General features: G+C 36.3%; 3 protein-coding genes and 1 pseudogene across 4 annotated transcripts; 3 read left to right on the top strand and 1 right to left on the bottom strand.

Annotated features, from left to right (window-relative positions):
* On the top strand, nt 1,940-6,124 carry LOC18598975 (polygalacturonase). Its single transcript, XM_018121751.1, has 10 exons — nt 1,940-2,251; nt 3,119-3,250; nt 3,347-3,514; nt 3,611-3,631; nt 4,509-4,716; nt 4,820-4,901; nt 5,124-5,232; nt 5,333-5,449; nt 5,540-5,902; nt 5,985-6,124. Exons 1-9 carry the CDS (start codon nt 1,940-1,942, stop codon nt 5,753-5,755), a joined length of 1,365 nt encoding a protein of 454 aa, XP_017977240.1. The 3' UTR covers nt 5,756-5,902; nt 5,985-6,124.
* LOC18598974 lies at nt 7,246-9,817 on the top strand (annotated as a pseudogene).
* LOC18598973 (probable cellulose synthase A catalytic subunit 8 [UDP-forming]) lies at nt 10,917-18,363 on the top strand. Of its 2 annotated transcripts, XM_018121750.1 has the most exons (14): nt 10,917-11,241; nt 11,814-12,006; nt 12,098-12,318; nt 12,407-12,482; nt 12,573-12,774; nt 13,447-13,713; nt 13,791-14,136; nt 14,223-14,360; nt 14,730-14,855; nt 14,936-15,148; nt 15,271-15,535; nt 16,183-16,385; nt 16,747-17,097; nt 17,438-18,022. In XM_018121750.1, the coding sequence occupies exons 1-14, from the start codon at nt 11,218-11,220 to the stop codon at nt 18,020-18,022; spliced, it is 3,210 nt and encodes a 1,069-aa protein (XP_017977239.1). In that variant the 5' UTR covers nt 10,917-11,217. The 2 variants fall into 2 exon arrangements, with proteins under 2 accessions (XP_017977239.1, XP_017977238.1); XM_018121749.1 differs by having other exon boundaries at nt 11,218-11,241; nt 12,407-12,774; nt 17,438-18,363.
* LOC18598972 lies at nt 19,897-21,017 on the bottom strand. Its single transcript, XM_007028723.2, has 2 exons — nt 20,976-21,017; nt 19,897-20,445 (listed from the first exon to the last, which is right to left on the bottom strand). The coding sequence occupies exons 1-2, from the start codon at nt 21,015-21,017 to the stop codon at nt 20,176-20,178; spliced, it is 312 nt and encodes a 103-aa protein (XP_007028785.2). The 3' UTR covers nt 19,897-20,175.

Raw genomic sequence — 21,026 nt, 5'->3', positions numbered from 1 at the left:
TTTGGTTTTTCTTTTTTTCTTCCTTTCCTCTCTATTTTCTCTCTTGTTCTCCCTTATGGCTGGCCAACACTTAAAATGGGATTTAAATGGGCTGACTTTTCATTAAAATAATATTATATCATTAAAAAAATACCACGTGTCACTTTCCCATTGGCCCATTTTTAAAATTTCATCCATTTGTTTCCAAATTTTCACCATACACTTGTCCAACATATCCATAGCTTAGATAAAATTCTCAGACTTAGCCAAAGTCTCGGTGGAGTAATTTTCAAAATTTACACTTTTGCCCCCGTAAAAATAAAAAATTACATTTTTGCCCAAAAAATTGAAAAATTACCCATAGACATATTTTTCATCCCTTATACTCATACCATTCTCCAATTTGTCAAATTTGATCTAAATTCTCTCAAAATCTCAAATTTTGTCCGCGAGTAGCAAAATTACGATTTTGCCCCTACACTCCAGAAATCACAAGAATTAAACTTTTTCACTTCCTATCATTAAATTATACTCCAAATAGTTAATCTTGGTCAAAAATTTCACTCCATTATCAAATTATTATCTTAGGTGGTAAAATGACGATTTTACCCATGAACATCAAAATTTTCAATTTTACCTCTAATGAACCCTCGAACTTCGAACAATCATTTTTAGTCATTCCTGGACTGTAAAATATTAAATTTCATCTTACGATTCCTATTTGAACTAGTTCGAGGTTAAATCAACTCAAGTGTACCGTTAGGTAAAACTAGTCTTAGGACTTTTCTAACGTAATAACATGCTACTCAGTGTATGTATGTCATGACATGTGTTTATAGGGTCGGGTGTTACACCTACCGTCTTAGCAATCAACATCAAAGTGGATTTCTCTTGCAAATGTGCCCACAGGTTTGGAAAGGAAATCCAAACAAGAACCAAAGACGATTCTTTCTCGAGTTGAAATTTAGGGGTCCACTTGAAGACTCGCGTCTTTTGGTTTGCTATGAACCAAACCTGGTGGATCTACATTCAGTTAAAATCGTGCTTATTCGTGAGATATATGAGAACATGTTTGTAATCAAGCCAAAGGATCTCATAAGCACCAACCAATCTGATTCCTTTGAAAGCCACCCGGATCTCTCACATAGGCGGCATTTTGAAAAATTTTCCGATGATGGAGTGTTTGAATGGTTTGGCAAGAGTTTCCAACTCGTCATCAAAAAAAGACACTACAGGCCAATCTTTGTACTAAAAGATATCAAGGTTTGAAGGAACAACAGTCGGCTTTTCCCTAACCGCAATAGACAAAAAGGATTTCTTTATGGCGCGTGGGGAAACAGGGGGCTCTTTGGAGGGTTGCATGGCTTGCGTTGCACCATGGACGAGTGGCAGTTGAATCTTTTCACTTGTTGACGGGTTATGGGAGGCCACCATGGGGCATGGGGGGGCTGTAGCAACCGGTGAGGGTACCGGGGTGGGTCTGACTGCTAGCCAACAGCCAAACCATGGGGATTTGGGAAGGGGGGGAAGGCATGGGAGCTGAGAGCGTTTTCCATGCAGTTGGTTATCTATTATTTAATTCTTTCTTTGATCAAATTATAAGAGCACATTATGAGTTAATTCATGAGGTTGAAATTTGAACAATTCTTATATATAAAATAATAGGTATATATTGATAATATTTTTGGAGCAAAAGTCAGAGGCTGCTCAAGAGATTATTTCGTCTCAATCTCTCATATCCTAGACCATACCTCAAGAGAGAGTCTTGCCCAAAGACACTAACCAATCTCTCCCTTTTGTCAAATTTTTCCTCTATAAATATAGAATCTCGTCATAAAAATAATTCACAAAACCAATCCTGTCTAGCTTTAATATCATCATCAGAGCAATCCATTCTCTCCTCGCTTTCAGATTAGTATTCTTAATTTGTTCCTGTCTCTTACAAATCAAGAAACAATTAATGGCTCTACAAATTAGACAATTAATCCAACATTTCATAATCGTTTTCTCCTTATTCTCACGTTACAACGCCTTGAAAGAGGACCCACGTTATAATTACTATAAAGAAGTGGTAGCTGGGTATGATCCGCAAGCATACCCTTCATATGTCAGCAACCTTGAAGATGGCGAGTTTAAGGACTTGATCAGGCCAAGCGCTGAAGTTCTTAGCTTGAGCAGGCTTGGTGAAGTGGATATCATCACGTCAACTTCAACTAAAACAGTTAATGTTGATGATTTTGGAGCTACTGGTGATGGAGATGATGACACCCAGGTCAGTACACATTTAACTTTGCATAACATGGAGATAATTCATTGATTTTTTTTGGATTTGTACTTTGTATGAGTATTCTCATTGCTTTAAATATGCATGGCTAGCTATTTCATCTACATTTTTTTCCTTTTTCTTTTTCAAATACGAGACATGTTACTTACAAAAGCAAACCTTGTTGTTCTTAATGTCTATAATATGTTGTGCTTGAGTTGTTCTTAATGTCCATATGTTGTCATTGATTCATGAGTTTTTTTGAAATATTTCTTTTTTAATTCATGATTTAGAAACTTGAGTTTTGCATTCGCAATCTTTTAAATTTGTTTCGAATTTTTCTATCTGTCAATACACTTGTTATCGGAATATGTATATAATATGAATAAATTTTATCCCATGACACTTAGGTGCACATACATGTGATGTGATGAATATATTATTTGTATTTTAACGGCATGTTAACGGATGAATGGATGGGTTTTACATTTTAAACGTCACAAATAAAAAAAAAACTTTTTTAGACTAAAAATGAAAAATGAAACATATATTATAAAAATATTATAAATTAACTAATTAATGATGCAATTTATTTTTATAACTAAGTGCCGAATAAGTTTAGAGATTATCTTAGACTAATTAATCTTGTACTTTGCCATTACATGGGAGAGTCCAGTGCTCCAGGCAAGTCGTTTCTTTTTTGCTTTTCCTTGATTCCTTTTTGATGAGAGAGTCCATGCAAGTCTAAGCACAAAGTAATGAAGAATACGGCGCCTTCATAAAGGTTCATTTTCAAAGAATTTCAAAACCCCAACATCTATGGGGCTTTTACCCTTCTTTTTCAATGTAGATTTCTAATAATTTTCTGATCCTCAGGCATTTGAGGAGGCTTGGAAGGAAGCTTGTTCGTCCAAGGGTACAGTTGTTCTTGAGGTGCCTGAAGGAAAGAGCTATCTTCTTAGGCCTGTACGATTTTCAGGTCCCTGCAAATCTAATCTTACAATCCAGGTAAGCCTGAAAAAATTTAAACCAAAAGCTTAATTAATTTTAACCGTGAACGATCAGCTGAAGAATAATTAATCGACTGGTGCTGTAAAATTTCAGATATATGGAACCATAGAAGCATCTGATGATAGATCAGACTACAAGGAAGATAGCAGACACTGGCTTATCTTTGATAGCGTTCATAATTTGCTAGTTGAAGGAGGTGGGAATATTAATGGCAATGGGAAGATATGGTGGCAGAACTCTTGCAAACTTAACAAAGATCTTGTAAGCCTAGCGGCTAGCCCCCTAAAGATTTCTCTATGTTTGCTTATTATATTCTTTTCTTTGCTGACGATTGTTGTTTCTTTCCCTGTTTTGCAGCCATGCAAGGATGCACCAACGGTAGGTTAATACAATTTTCTAGTTATTTTGTAGTATGTACTCATGCATGCCATTGCCACCCAGGCTATACTAATTAACTCTTAACTTCTCGCTAAAATAACTTTAAAATTGAGATTCATAACATATTTCAATTTGATTGCCTAAGTAAACACATGTATTTGTGTATTATTTTTTAGATCCTAAGGAAGGAAATCATTGTTTGCACCATAAGTTTATTCAAATATATTTACTTAGTTAAGTTCAATGTGATTTTTTATTTCTTTGATAACCAGCCTACATGCTTCATATATATGTAAAAACTCATATAAAAGACATTTAGAAATTTAGAAACTCTTCTATGATATGATTTGGTGAGTAGTTAGATGTGATTGAATTTCTTCTGTTCTTCATGTTAATTTTGTTTCTCCAATCTAAGCCATAAAATTAAACTCAATGTAACCAAGTCTTTCATATACATATATATATATATATATATATATATATTAGTACCAATTGAAGAAATAATAAAAATCCAGACAAAACCCAGAGCTAGGACCCAGATTTCAGTTCATAAAGCTGAGTTGGGCTAAAGAGATTTTCAGCCATCAGAGAACTTTAGGTTTGAGTTAGCCTAGGCTTAACACGAGCTTGGACTTTTTCCTACCATGGCCGGGCCAGGGCCAGGGCCAATTTAACCCAGAGACCGGCACAAACATGTAATATTTTGGAGCTGGTGCCATAGAGTGAAAGGCCACTGGTGGTTCTTGCTTTGTTGGTTTTTTTTTTTTTTTTTTTTTTTTTTTTTAATTCTCATTATTTAGTCGTCTAAAGCCATTATTTACTTGAGTCATATTCATTTCATTATTAGAGTCTTATCGTTTTGGAAACCGTCATTCAGGCACTCACCTTCTACAAAAGCAAAAACTTGGTAGTGAAAGACTTGAACATCCAAGATGCACAAAAAATTCATGTTTCGTTCGATAAATGCACCAATGTTCAAGCTTCAAATCTGACGGTAACAGCACCAGAGAAAAGTCCTAACACTGATGGGATTCATGTTACACATACTCAAAACATCCAGATCACTAACTCTGTCATAGGAACAGGTATTCCATTCGTTAAACGAACCACATTCATAATTCTAACTACTTTGCTCGATTCTTTGTACTACCTTATTTTAACTTTTTTCATTTTTGTGCTTAACTGAAGGTGATGACTGTATCTCTATTGTGAGTGGATCCCAGAATGTGCAAGCCATGGACATTTCCTGTGGCCCCGGTCATGGAATCAGGTTTGAAACTCAACCCTCTAATCTTTTTCCTTTCTTCTCTTTCTTTGTACATTCCGGAAATGCTGGATAAGGAGAGTTGATCTCTAACAATCACTAAGTGAAACCTGGATGCTAATCTCAACTCACATCATGTTCGTTTACAGATAAATATGTAACAGTGTCCTGCTTTCCATTTTTTCTTGATATCACTAAGTGATATTCTGTTTGTGATGATGAACTCAGTATTGGGAGCTTGGGATCTAGAAATTCGAGGGCTTATGTTTCAGGAGTGACTGTAGATAGAGCTAAGCTTTCTGGAACCACAAATGGAGTCAGGATCAAGACATGGCAGGCAAGTCCAGCTCTGTCAATGATATCTATGATATGCGTTCAGGTTCCTTTAACTAGCCAGTTGACATTAACATTCATCTTCTATAATAAATGATCACCAGGGAGGGTCAGGAAGTGCAAGCAACATCAAATTTCAAAACATTGAAATGGTCAATGTGACCAACCCCATCATTATAAATCAAAACTACTGTGATCAAGATAAACCATGCAAAGAACAGGTGATCAAAGTAATAACTTTTATTTATGCAGAAAGACTTATCTACTATTGGTTCTAATCAGAAAAAATTCGATTTGTTTAATTTGTGCAGAGCTCTGCGGTTCAGGTGAAAAATGTGCTGTACAAGAACATCAAAGGGACTAGTGCTTCTGAAGTGGCTATAAAATTTGACTGCAGTGAGAGTCATCCTTGCCAAGGGATTGTGCTACAAAATGTTTACTTACAGGAACAAGGACATGAAACTGCCAAAGCTATCTGCAACAATGTTAAATTGAGTGAAGAAGATGTTTTCCCACAATGCCCTTGAGAGGGATGGATATCAATTAGGAGACTGGCCTTGACATGTAAAATACTATATACTATGTACGTCAATAATACAATCCAGATTATTTGTTTAGGAGTCCACTCAGCAGTTCAGTTTGCAGATAAGGACAAGAGAAGAAATCTCCATGAGGTGAGACAATTGCTTTATCTATTAAGATGCTTCAAATCTCTTATTGTCTTATAATTTTCTAAATATTTCTTGATTATTTCAGGTTTACCTGGGACTAGAACTGCTTGGAGGAATCGCTTACAAACTTACAGAGATTGTTTCTTATTACAATGGCTAGGCTGACTACCTAAATTAGTACTATTGTAGGGTATACTGTAATAACATTGTTGTAAAATCTGATTATCTGGTTGCCTTATGAATAAAATTTAAATTTCTATATTGTTGCCTTGTGGTGGCTTACAGGTGAATCCCTTCACATTAAAGCTGATTAGAAACTGAAAATTAATTAGTTTTTCTCTTGGCTCCTGTCACAAAGACTGCAAATCTTCTTCATTAAATAGATGGAATTAGCCTATGTGTTCATCATGAATCAAACAAGTAATGGATCAATGAGAAGCTTGCCTGGCCAATCAGCCATATATTATCTATAGAATTATCTCTTTTTTTCCCCTTCATTGCCAAGAGGGGACATTTGAACTTGACATATCATTTAAACAAGTAATGGTTTACTTACCCTTAAACTGTCACCTCAGCCAGATGATTTAGGATAATCATTTGAAAAAGTTCAAATAATCTTACAATTATATGCTACTTTGAAGTTCCAAGTATGCTAGAAAAAGCAAGTGAGAAGTTTTTTCTTTTACACCATTGATACTTCCACCTACCTTCATCTGTTGTCAAAGATTGGATTCCAAGTATCAAATTACTTTAAATCAGCAAAAAACTATTCGAAGATTATTAGAGATGTCAAATGTGTGATGTCAAATGTCAAATGTATATATTCATATGAAAAAAAGAAATCTGGCCTATTAGTACTCCTAACTTGTTAAAACCTCTTTATAGTCAAGTTTAGACATATAATCTTTTTATTAATAGTTAGACCCTCTAAAAATATTATACTTCACAAGCATTAGATGCAAACGTTTATGACATAAATATTTCATGTATAAACAGTCCATTAGCATTAATTTGATTTGATTGCAGATTTGAAGGCTAAGAACTTACTCTGTTTCCCTTTTTATTCTGCTAGAAATTACTCTGCTATATATGATAACTAAAAGATATTAACAAGTTATAGACCTTTAAATGAGGGAATAATGAATGATACTTCACATTTAAAACTTAGATTATATCCATGAAATTAGGTCTTTATGCGTAAGAGTGCATAAAGAGATATTCAAAGATCTCACAGTCTTTCCATTATTCCATATAAATATAAGCTCATAATTACATGGTTTGCACTACCATACACAACTACAATCATCTCATCAGTTTTCTGCTCCTTCTATTTTTTGCTGTTAACAATGACTTTACAGAGACATCTCCTCCTATTTTCCATAATCTTTTTCTGTTTATCCTCAACTTATCACCTTGGAGAAGCATCTAGTTATAATGCTCAAGCAAGTCCGTCGTATTTCAGCTCCATTTGGAATGGCAAGTTCAAGGGCTTTTTCAAGCAGACAACTCAGGATCTTACGCTGCACAGGTTTGATGATGATGGTGATGAAAACTACCCTTCATTGCCTGCAGGTCCTGGAAGACCTGCATCTAAAACAGTTAGTGTTGATGATTTTGGAGCTAGAGGTGATGGAAGTGATGACACTGAGGTACTCGCTTAAAATCATATTGTGGTTTTACAGGCACAGAATTTTTCTCTGATTAACCGACTATTGCAACATCTAGACATGAGTTGTAATTTGAACTTTTTATGTACATAAATTGCTGTTGGATTACTCTATGAAAGCTTGCTGATTTTAGCAATCATGCAAATTAATGCTTTTTATGTACTTTTTATATTTAGTTCTCCTCTCCAATGTGACCATTCTTGTTTTCCTTGTGAACTGTGTCAGGCATTCGAGAAGGCTTGGGAGCAAGCGTGTTCTTCTGCAGATGGAGTCGCTCTTGTGGTGCCTAAAGAAAAGAGCTACCGTGTTAAGCCAATCAGATTCACTGGTCCTTGTAAATCTAATCTTAGAGTAGAGGTGAGGTCGATCGTATATAGTGTATATATATAGACAGACAGATAGAGGTGCAATATTAACTTTTAAGTTTGAAGCCTAGTAGTAATTAATTTAATGAGATGAATGATAAAGCAATGTTAAAACGTGTCAGATATATGGAACTATAGAAGCATCTGATGACCAATCAGACTACCAGGAGGATGCCAGGCATTGGCTTGTCTTTGATGGTGTCCGGAATTTAATAGTGGGAGGTGGTGGAACTATCAACGGGAATGGGAAGATATGGTGGGAGAACTCATGCAAAAGAAATAAAGACAAAGTAAGCAATTGAGTTAAACTTCTTCAGTTTCTCACCATTTACTCGCTTACCCAAGGCTAGGCTAACAATGCCTGTTTCTTTCCTTGATTACAGCCCTGCACTGGAGCCCCGACGGTTCGTACGCCTGTCTTTATGTAACAAAATTTTTTTTGGGTATAATTCAGGACAGGATCTGAAACTGAATCTTGTAACCTTTGCTTTTTAGACTGTCTTAAGGGTTGGATACACGACATATTAGACCAAATTGCCAAATGCTTCGGGTTATTCTATGTTTTATCTTCCTACAGTAGGGATTTTCTTCTTTGTCAGCAGCTGATTCTACTTTATTACATTCCAAATTATGATATATGGATTGATTTGGCAGGCCTTGACCTTTTACGAGAACCAACATTTGGTGGTGAATAACTTGAAGATCCAAGATGCGCAGAAAATGCATGTTTCTTTTGAGAAATGTGTGGATGTTGAAGCTTCCAATCTGGTAGTAACTGCACCAGAAGACAGCCCCAACGCTGATGGAATTCATGTCACAAATACCCAAAACATCCTCATTGCAAGCAGTACTATTGGAACTGGTATATATCAAACTTAAGTAATACTTATCATTCAACTAATCTTTAGCACCTTACCACAATAATCTTTCTAACTAGTTCATGCTTATATCTATCCAAGGTGATGATTGTATCTCCATTGTAAGTGGATCCCAGAAGGTTGAGGCCCAGGACATAATTTGTGGGCCTGGTCATGGAATTAGGTCTGAAACTTTATCTTCTTATACCAATGTTGTTCACAAAAATATAATTCATTGAAGATTTTTTTTTTCTTAATTCCTTTATTAAGTCCAGTAGGTTCCATTTTCTAATCTTTTTTTAATGGTGAGCTCAGTATCGGGAGCTTAGGGAAAGGAAATTCAAGAGATTATGTTTCGGGAGTAATTGTAAATGGAGCTAAGATTTCTGGAACCTCAAATGGAGTGAGGATCAAGACATGGCAGGTTAGTCCTAGCAGATACATATACTCAAACTGATGCATTAAGCATCTTCCAACATTATTCAGTTAAAATCCATTTTGTTTTCTCTGATACAGGGAGGGTCTGGATCTGCAAACAATATCAGATTTCAGAATGTGGAAATGAACAAAACTACTGTGACCAAAACTACTGTGACCAGGATAAACCCTGCAAAGAACAAGTAAGTAATTTCTATAACAATTAATCTAGTGACAAAACACAATGGGACTTGATACCAATTACTCGCACAGATATTGACGAGAAGTATTTGTTTGATTAATTGGGTTTGCAGCCATCAGCAGTCCAAGTGCAAAACGTGGTTTACCAAAATATTGAAGGCACTAGTGCGTCAGATGTGGCCATTGTTTTTGATTGCAGTAAGAGCCATCCGTGTCAGGGGATCACATTGCAAGATGTTAACCTTATAGGAGAAGGAGGTGAAGCAACCACAGCAACATGCAACAATGTTCAAATCACGATGATAGGAAATGTTTCTCCAGGTTGTTCCTCGGAAGAGAGAAGCATGATTGCCTGATCAGAATTAAGGGGACACCCCGTGTGGTCTCAATGTATGTAGTCAAGTGATTTTGGAGTATTAAGTAATACCAATTATCAATCAATAAATTAATAAATCAATAATACATATATACATATATATATATATATATTCATGTATATTGTGGCTTGTGAGACACTAAGCATTTGTATGATTGATGAATATTGATTTGAGATTTAGCATTCCAAATTTGATTGGGCAGAATGCTAACACTCTTAAAAACAACGACGGAGTGCCGTATAAACCCATGTCAACACTCAAGACCGCGTTTGGAACTAAGGCTAGCCGTGAGCCATCTTAATCAAGAAAAGGTGGTCAAATCATTTGTTCGGATCGAGTCGGCCACAGCATTCAGAAAGAAACAGAAAAGACTTTTAAGATTTTTAAGTAAAGGTTTCTTTAAATACAATTGAGATAAACATATAAATAAATCATATAAAAAATCAGTATTCATTACTTACGTTTACGCAGGAAAAACAATACATTCACTATAAATATAAAGATTACAAAAAATATAAAATATTAAACTCAAAATTCAAAACAAAATGTAATTTCATATCTTTTACTATTTAAATTCATGAAATATTCTTTATTTTATGGTACTTAGTGCATTTTTTTTCTTATATTCATACAACATTGTAAAACTCATAAAAAATACGAAAGATCTCATAATTTTAAAATTAAATTTATTTTATAAAAATTTATTATATAATTATTGAAAATTCTTTATTATTAAAATTAATAAATCATTGTGTGTACTTATCTTTTAAATAATTTAATCATCAAATTAATGAAATTTGATTGAAATCGGAGCTAGAATTAGAATTTGACTGAAATATGAAAAGGAAAAGGATGGCAGTGAAACAACCGACAGACAAAAATTAGATATCTATTTTCGCCATCATCAACGATACGGCACACGTCACTGTACAACCCCACACTGCCACTTTTTGCTTTTCGTGGGAGCCCCGAGAGTACAACGTGGCAGCAAAACGACATAAGAAAAAAAAATCTCCAATCTCAACACTTCAAATTGAAGTGTTAGTTACGCATTGTGCACTGTTGCAGCTTTCTTTAATTGGAAAGTAAAAGATACACAGCACTACTGTACTAAAAGAAAATGTTTTTAAGTTAAGGAATAGGGAGTATGGGACCTTTGCAACTTTGGCCTTGTCTGACTCTGCCTGAGTGTCGGTGTGATTGACCCCATCTGCTCTTTTTTTACGGCTTCCTCTTTGTAAACTTCTTATAGGGGGAGCGGGCAGGGGGTGTTTCAGACCCCAATTGTCTCACACTTATTTTTTGATTTTTTATTTTTTGATAAATGATTCTGGGTTGAATTTGATTTCAATGAAGTTTTAGTCTTTGGTGTTTCTCTTTGATCCGGTGGGTTGCATTTGAATTGGGTTTTCGGACATTGGTATTGGAGACCAAATGGATTCAGCAGCAGATTCAGTGGTCAGTGGAAAAACACTCCATATTCCTTTCTTTTGATTTTGCTACTTCTTTCCAATTTTTGTTATTTCTGTCTCCAAAATATGATCTTCGTTTGCCTTGTTTGGATCTCTGGAAGTGGGGTGAGGAAAAAGGAAACAGATTTCCTATTTGAATTGTTTCATTTTTTATCCATTGTTAGGAATCTGCCATGTCTTTTGCTAGTTATCTTAAAGATCTAAATGGGTTCTACTTGTTTGAGCTTTCTGATATTCCATTAATGGATTTTGTTAATTGATTTATTTTTTGGGTTCTGGATCTTGTTCTTAGCTTCATTTTACTTGTTTGATTCATGAAGCTTTGCTTCGTAGTTATTCTATAAAATGTTTTATGATGTTCGTTTATTTTAGTAGAAGATAATTAATAATGGGATCATATGTTCCAAAATTCCATTATCCTAGAAGTGGCCCACTCTTATTTCATGGCTTTATATTTGGGAATTATGTTGCTGTATTTACAAATGACTGTTTATAACTACATTTTCTTCTTCTTTCCTAGAAAAACATATCTGAATCTTAGTTTTATTGCTTGCTCAGTCTAAATCCGGTAAAATGGGGGGACAAGTTTGCCAGATCTGCAGTGATAATGTTGGTCTGACTGCTGATAGTGAACCCTTTGTTGCTTGCCATGTTTGTGCATTTCCTGTTTGCCGTCCATGTTACGAATACGAGAGAAAAGATGGTACCCAATCTTGTCCTCAATGCAAGACCAAGTACAAGAGGCATAAAGGTTAGATCATCTTAACTTTCATCTGTCTTATGCTATTCCATGAGTATATATATCAAACAAATGATGTATATATGTTCTTCTTTACCTTTAGGAAGCCCTCCAATTGCTGGGGAAGAAGTGGAAGATGCTGGTGCCAATAATGTAGCAAACAATTCAAATCATACGGCAGGGACACAAGGTGAGAAGTATAAGAAGGCAGAGCGAACGCTGAGTTGGGATACAAATTATAGCCGAGGGGAGGACGTGGCACCCCCCAACTATGATAAAGAAGTCCCCCTTAACCATATTCCTTTTCTCACCAATGGCAGTTCGGTAGGTTGAGGAATTGTTCATGCTCTTTCTTGCTTCTCTTGTTTTTCTGAAATCTGAGAGTATAATTTCTTTTGATTTTGAGTTTTAGGTTTCTGGGGAGTTATCTGCTGCATCTCCTGCAAGAATCTCAATGGCATCTCCTGAAAGTGGGATCAGGGGAAAGGGTATGGATCTAATCCATTATGCAGAAGGCACCATTTTATTTTGGTTTGCTGCTGGATGCTACAACGAAGTGATAAGTTTTTTTTCCACAGGTAACATTAGGTTGGCTGATCCAGCAAGAGAGTTTGGGTCATCAGGGTTTGGCAATGTAGCCTGGAAGGAGAGGATTGATGGTTGGAAGATAAAGCCCGAGAAGAATGCAGTTCCAATGAGTGTTAGTAATGCCCCTTCTGAAGGCAGGGGAGGTGGAGATTTTGATGCCAGCACTGATGTAGTTATGGATGATTCTATTTTGTAAGCATCTCACTTGATTCACTATATATTCCTGTTCATTCATTGTGGGCATATCTCTATCAACTGCCAATCATCATTCTATCCTTTCACTTCATCTGAAATTTATGCTTTCTTTCTCCCTCTTTCTGCTTTTTGTTATCCAGTTCTTTCTTCTCTCTTCATGTGCATGTGTCAATGAACTTCTTTCTACTAGTTGACTAAAATAGAATCAAGAAGGTAATGTGTACTTATAATTCAACTTGGTAAATATAGAATATCAAGCTGCTGCATTGAGATATCGAAGTATTCTTCAAAACATATTGCTCTCTTCATATGGTCCCCATCAGGATGAACTGTATATGTGTATACATATATTAAGTTATGCAGTATCTTGTTGTAACCATGTTTCTGTCCACCTACAAACATAGACATTGCAAGTGATGCTATTTTGTAGCTAGTTTTTCACCAGAGAGCTTGCAAGCCTTGTGCTACGGTGGTAATCAGTAATTGTATATAATACATACTTTCCAATTAACACTACTCCTTCGGGAGTGTAACTGTAGAAATTCTTCTGAGTTTTGCCCTATATTCCGATTTATGCATACTTTTATATGTTAGAAAATATTATTTTTTACTTATGCTTTATGTACTTTTCTTTTTTGTTAATCTTCAATATATATTTGTGTAATGCAGAAATGATGAAGCCCGCCAGCCTTTATCAAGAAAAGTCTCAGTTCCTTCCTCTAGGATCAACCCTTATAGGATGGTTATTGTTTTGCGGCTCATTATTCTCTGCATTTTCCTGCACTATCGTATAACAAATCCAGTTCGCAATGCCTATGCTTTGTGGTTGATATCTGTGATTTGTGAGATATGGTTTGCAATATCATGGATATTGGATCAGTTCCCTAAATGGCTTCCTGTGAACCGTGAGACATATCTTGACAGGCTGGCTTTGAGGTAGTTACTCCACTTATGAGGTCTTGAATGATGCAAAACTGTCTGAAGTCCTAATGAATTTTTTTGATTTCCAACAGATATGACCGAGAAGGAGAGCCATCCCAGTTGGCTGCTGTTGACATATTCGTCAGTACAGTTGACCCTCTGAAGGAACCTCCACTTGTCACAGCCAATACAGTCCTATCCATTCTTGCAGTTGACTACCCAGTCGACAAAGTTTCATGCTATGTTTCAGATGATGGTGCTGCTATGTTAACATTTGAAGCTCTGTCTGAAACGTCAGAATTTGCTAGAAAATGGGTTCCTTTCTGCAAGAAATACAGCATTGAACCACGAGCGCCAGAATGGTATTTTTCACAAAAGATTGACTACCTAAAGGATAAGGTTCAACCAGCTTTTGTCAAGGAACGCAGAGCTATGAAGGTAGAAAATTCTACTTTCATGTAATTATTCTGATATAGTAATAGATATTTACACTGTTTTTCTCAACAACAATACTTTTGTTGCAGAGAGAATATGAAGAGTTTAAAGTTCGTATTAATGGACTTGTTGCAAAAGCACAGAAAGTTCCTGATGAAGGATGGGTCATGCAAGATGGCACTCCTTGGCCTGGAAATAACACCAGGGATCATCCTGGAATGATCCAGGTTTGTTTAATTAGAACTGGCTTATTGTGTTCCTCAGCAGGAAGGGCCTTCTTAATGATGCTTGGTTTAGATTTTTTATATATAAAAATTAGTTTTGAGAAGCGAGATTTTTCTTTTGAGCCCCATAAAAAAAAAAAAGGCAGATGTCAAGATATTTTTGAATGTATGTATTATATGCTAAATATCTGAATCAAATAATTGAAAGCTAATTCATTGGTACTCTACATTTAGTCTTACTGTTATCTCTGCATTTTCTAGTTCTGTTCTCCATGATGTGCAAATTGTGATTTTCATCACACCAGAAAGACTGATTTTGGCTTCCCTTCTTGGTTTGAAGCTTATGTCTTATTATTACTGAATAATTGACAGGTTTTCTTAGGTCATAGTGGAGGACTTGATTCTGACGGTAATGAGCTTCCACGATTAGTCTATGTGTCTCGTGAGAAGCGTCCTGGATTTCTGCATCACAAGAAGGCTGGTGCTATGAATGCACTGGTAAGTAGTTAGTAATTTAGTCTTAGAGATTCTTGTGTTTTGGCATGTACACAACTTAACAATCTACATATCAATATCAGGTGCGTGTTTCAGCAGTTCTCACCAATGGACCATTCTTGTTGAATCTTGATTGTGATCATTACATAAATAACAGCAAGGCATTGCGAGAAGCTATGTGTTTCATGATGGATCCCAATCTTGGAAAGTCAGTTTGTTATGTACAGTTTCCCCAAAGATTTGACGGGATAGATAAAAATGATCGTTATGCCAATCGTAACACTGTTTTCTTCGATGTAAGCTCTGTTGCTATGTGTGCCATCAATTTTTTGCATCCTAATTTATAATTTTATGATCCTGTATTACATTACACAAGTGTTAATTTCCTCTTTTCTTCCAACTATTAATGAATGTCTAGATAAATTTAAGAGGCCTGGACGGAATTCAAGGCCCTGTATATGTGGGTACGGGGTGTGTCTTCAACAGAACTGCCCTATACGGGTATGAACCTCCTCTCAAGCCTAAGCATAAAAAACCAGGACTACTTTCTTCATGCTTTGGTGGATCACGAAAGAAGATTTCTAAAACAAGTAGAAAGGATGCCAATAAGAAGAAATCAGGAAAGAATGTGAATTCTACTGTGCCAATATATAATCTAGAAGATATAGAAGAAGGGGTAGAAGGTATAATGTTGATCTTTGGAATTTGTCTTGCAATAGTCACTCTGCTTCTTTAGCATGAATGTGTGTCTCATTGCTTAATACGTTGATAGATAATGAGCTGTATTATGTTTTCAGTGAATCAAACCCATTCTCGAAAAATAACACTTATGTGTTTTTAGCTGTTAATTGGAATCAAGATGTTTTTCATCTTGCAGTTGTTCAAAATATACTTTTATCTAATTTTTTTTTTCTCATTGAGGGTTGTATTATTCCATCATGACTTAACATTTACTCACTCATGTTTATGCTTAAGTAGAAATATGCTAACTATTTCTGATGGATTATGGGATTCTACAATTGCATGAAAGATTTAATTAATGTCTGGTTTTTTTGAAATATTTCCTGAGAAAGTTACATGTTAATTTTTATTGAATACCTGCCTGACGTGTATTTTATGTTGATTATTTGTCTGTGCTACTGATTGTGAATTATATCCAATGTCATAAATAATGCAACTATGACGTATATTTTATATTGATTGTTTGTCTGTGCTGCTGAAATGTTAAGTATATCCAATGTCATAAATAATGCAACTATGACGTATTGGTTTTAGTTTTGAAGAACATTTTTGAAGGTGTGACACTGATAATTCTTTGCATTGAATGTAGGAGCTGGATTCAATGATGAGAACTCACTGCTTATGTCACAGATGACCCTAGAGAAAAAGTTTGGTCAATCAGCAGTTTTTGTTGCTTCAACACTTATGGAAAATGGTGGGGTTCCACAGTCTGCAACTCCAGAATCCCTTCTTAAAGAAGCTATTCATGTCATTAGCTGTGGATATGAGGATACGACAGATTGGGGAAGTGAGGTATGAAGTGCTTTTCCCGTTTATATCAACTCTCTGTTAGTTTCCTTTACAGGGAGAAAACATTTGAACTAGTAGCTATGATGGGAAATAAGAAATGCGCTTTTCAATTATGAGAAGCAACTTGTCTCAAAATTTTACATTGTGCATAAGGATGCAGTGTTTTGAGGAGAACATCATTTGCATGCACCTTATTTCCTTAAAAGTAATTAAGTAAATAAAATCTTCTGGGGATGGAGGGCTAACAGTGCCTTTCTTGTTTAAGCTGAATGATAGATGTTGTGGTTTTCTTAAATTTTTTGCATTGTTTCATCTATTTTATTCATCATATATGGGCTTATTCAGTTAAATTTATGTTTTGCAGATAGGATGGATCTATGGTTCAGTTACAGAGGATATCCTCACAGGATTCAAGATGCATGCTCGTGGGTGGAGATCAATCTATTGCATGCCACAACGCCCTGCCTTTAAAGGATCTGCTCCTATTAACCTTTCAGATCGTTTGAATCAAGTGCTTCGATGGGCTTTAGGTTCAGTTGAAATTCTACTCAGTCGCCATTGCCCCATATGGTATGGGTACGGTGGAAGGTTGAAATGGCTTGAAAGATTTGCTTATATCAATACCACTATTTACCCAATTACAGCCATTCCCCTTCTTGCCTACTGCACATTGCCTGCAGTCTGTCTGCTCACTGGGAAGTTTATTATTCCACAGGTATGCACAATATCAGTTTCAGCCTTGTTGAAAAATTTGCTTCCTCCTTAATGCTGACACTTACAAATCACTTAATATTTTCTGAACTCTAATTGAATAATAGATTACTGCCATGTGATGTCTCATTTTTTTGACATATTTTCTAGATGAACTTGTTAAAAGAATATATCATGATTCACAAGATCTCCAATTGTTGTCACCCAATTTCATGAATAATTAATACTTTTTCATGATTCTGCCAAATGGAAGAAACTAAGTTTATCAAATCATTTTAAGTTGCAACTAAGTTCTGACAGGACACCAGCTGAGTTTAAATTTGTGACCTGTCATATATCTGCAGATCAGTAATATTGCAAGCATATGGTTCATATCTCTCTTTCTTTCAATCTTCGCCACCGGTATATTGGAGATGAGATGGAGTGGGGTAGGGATTGACGAATGGTGGAGAAATGAACAGTTTTGGGTTATTGGGGGTGTATCAGCTCACCTGTTTGCCGTGTTCCAGGGTCTTCTGAAGGTCCTTGCTGGCATTGATACCAATTTTACTGTCACTTCCAAAGCATCTGATGAAGATGGAGATTTTGCTGAGCTCTATCTGTTCAAGTGGACTACCCTACTTATTCCTCCAACCACCCTCCTGATAATTAATCTTGTTGGAGTGGTTGCTGGAGTCTCCTATGCTATCAACAGTGGTTATCAATCTTGGGGTCCTCTCTTTGGCAAACTGTTTTTTGCTTTTTGGGTGATTATTCATCTGTATCCATTCCTTAAGGGTCTGATGGGACGGCAGAATCGGATGCCTACAATTGTTGTTGTGTGGGCAATTCTCCTTGCTTCTATCTTCTCACTTCTATGGGTTCGAATTGACCCATTTACCACTCAGGTGACTGGCCCTGATGTCGAACAGTGTGGAATCAACTGCTAGAGGAACATATAGATCAGAGGGAGAACATAATAGCAACATGGTGGAAAAAACGTGAGTTTTTTCAGATATCCTTAAATAGCAAAAGATGGATGGTAGTTGTTACGAGCTTTGTTATTGCTTGAATTGGAATCTTTATTACTTTGCAGGGCAAAAAAGAAGAAAAACTCTGGGTTCTAAGTTGAACCCATTAATTATTTGATATTTCATTTTTTTTAAACCTTATTGAGCTTTTTACTTTTGAAAAACATTATACCATGATTGGTTGATGGAGTTGAGATTGGTCAATTTTCTATTATCATGTTGTATGAATAAGAAAATGATTGTTACATTTTTCCTTCCAACTGCCCTTTCTCCCAATTTTGGATGACATGACATTGAGGTTTATACTGTCATCTTCTCCCCTAAAATTCTGTGTGTCTAAAACGTCTTAGCTATTGAAGAAGTTAAGAACGCTTTCAGACAAGTGCCTGTCAAACTCTCTCACGATCTTTTCTTCCAAGGTTACCATGCTTCTGTTATCAAAACATTGGATGGATTTAATACATTGTGACAAAATTGCTGCTAAAAGCGGTAGAGTAAATGTTAGAACCTACTATGTCAGAGGAGGTTGAACAAATTGATCTTTTGCCCAGAATGCAGGTGGCTTAGAGCATCGTATTTTCACTCTCAGCTCCTGATACACTTAATATAGATTGCCAACCATATACATGGAAATTAACTAATTAAGCAAGAAATATTCCTGTACTAACAGATGTCCTTTGTCAACTCTAGAGAAAAAACTAAGGCCATAGCCCAGGTAGATGTCTAGTGTTGAATTTGTCATGGTATTCTTCTTACGTTAATTGTGGATGACAATGATTTAGGTTTCCTTGCCATTCATTTTTCCATCTCACTCTCAGACACCAGAGAGTGAATGATGTAATTAAAACAATAAATCTCGGGGAGTGTGAAGTACTCACCAGTCACTGCCACTGGAACTCATATCTTGTTTACTAATCAGGGAAACAGCTAGCCTCATGTTTCAGGCTCAAGTACCGCTAGCAGGTCAAGCCTGAAGCTGTTCAGGAAAGGCTCGTGGTGGATGCTATAATTACCGTTGTAAAAAATAGAGTAACCTTGTGGGGCATGCTATGATTGCAAAGGTAAAGGCATTGCCAGATTGCTAAAGCTTGTCATTTGTCCTTGATCAATCAAACTCGGACCTTGCTTAGTCAGATGGAACATGTTCGACCTGATGCTTTTAGTACCATTTGTATCTTTATGAAAAAGAACTAGCAACGGTACGTTTTCAGACTTTTTAAGATTTATATCTTAAAAAATGTAGTGAAATATTAGCTTTTGAAAAAGCAACATTTGAGTTTAGATTCAAAAGCTCTGGGGCCTGTTGTTAGTGTATATGCTTTTTCAGTCAGTAGACTCCTTTGTGCCTTGCCGTTGCACTGCCTTTGACCACTGTAGATGTGGTAGAAAGCATGCATGATTTCTGGGCTCCAAATTATCCTAAAGTTCCCAACATATGGCACAGATGAAAAATGTTGTCCCTAAGAAAAAGAAGAAATTAATAATTTAGCAACATATTCATGTCTTTGGTGCTTTTTTGTAGAATGGCTGGGCTAACCTGTTCCCCTTCCTCAGTCTCCAATCTAGACGTCTGTTAGCAATCAAGGGGCACAATATCTTGATCTAAGACCCAACCTGATTCTAGCCTTACAACTTTAGCTGGACAAAAGGGCTTAAGATCTTATGCTGTCAGGATTAACATGTACAGTATATAAAGAGTCCCCTAATGGTTACTATGTTGAACCTTTTTTGAAAGAGACTATTAATTCTTCAGTTATAGTAAGTGTAATTAAGGAAGGGCAATGACACAAAAATAAAAGGAAAAAAAATGCAGTGGGAGAAAGACTGCTAATTTGTTTAACCAAGATGAGTCATGGTAACATACATGTTCAAGTTTCGAGTGAAAGCACTGCCCTATTATGCTGCCTTGGCAAAGAATACAGTAATGAAATGGTGTTAGGCAGAAGCAGCCAAGAGTCCCTCTTCTCTGTTCAGCTAATGCGCCGTTATAGTGTTTCCCACTGCAGCATCCCTACATCATACAATTTTAACTAATCACTTACATTATAGCATTTCCATCTGTGTGTGCATCTTCATTTCTTTTCCTCTTCTGCTGCTGGCTTTGATCCTTCTGCGGGAGATGGAGCTGCAGTAGTGACTCCACCATCAATGCAACTTCTACACTTCCTTTCTATCCATCCTTCTATGTCATTCTCCCCATTGCCACCAAAATGCCTTCCACCACAAAGCCGAGCAATGATTCCTGCAATGACACCTATGATAGTGATCACAGCCAGCACTACAATCAGAGTCTCGATTGATCGATATGAATAGCGACTTGGTTCCCTCACTGTAGGTGGTGCCTAAACTGCTGTCACAAATTGATCCTGTAACCTTGCTTCCATAGCTCCCATGACCATGAAAATCTTGAACTAGATGCTCATAAGCTTCTCTTTCTATTTTGGTACTGTATAACGGTATAAGACTCGAACTAAAATGCAAAAAGAGAGTCACAGTGACAATAAGATGTGATTTTGGCAGAACACAAGGACTACGGAGGGAAAGCCTGCAGACATGTGAGTAGAGGAAAAACACAAGGATAGATAGTTGGGTGTCGAGACTTGAGAGTAAAAAAGAGCAAAATGGTTAGCAGAACATAAAACCAAGAAAGCAAGGCAGCAGACTTCCGAGGTTTAAGATATGGAAATGTGCTATAGGATAATGGGATGGGGAAGAAACAGTGGAACTTCAATTGTACATGATGCTTTGGAGTAAATAATGTGGAGAGGAGAGGGAGAGAGCAGTGTTCCTTTTGGGGTGAAAGAGAGAACACTATTTTGTAGGGGAAAACTGATATAGGATTCCAGAATTAAAAAAGAATTTCCAGGCTCACTTTTGGGTGCTTTGGATCTTCTTTGGTGTGATTATTTCTCATCTAGCTTTT

This window comes from Theobroma cacao, chromosome 5, assembly GCF_000208745.1.
Source record: "Theobroma cacao cultivar B97-61/B2 chromosome 5, Criollo_cocoa_genome_V2, whole genome shotgun sequence".
Lineage (NCBI taxonomy): Eukaryota > Viridiplantae > Streptophyta > Magnoliopsida > Malvales > Malvaceae > Theobroma > Theobroma cacao.
This window is presented reverse-complemented; position numbering and strand designations above follow the sequence as displayed.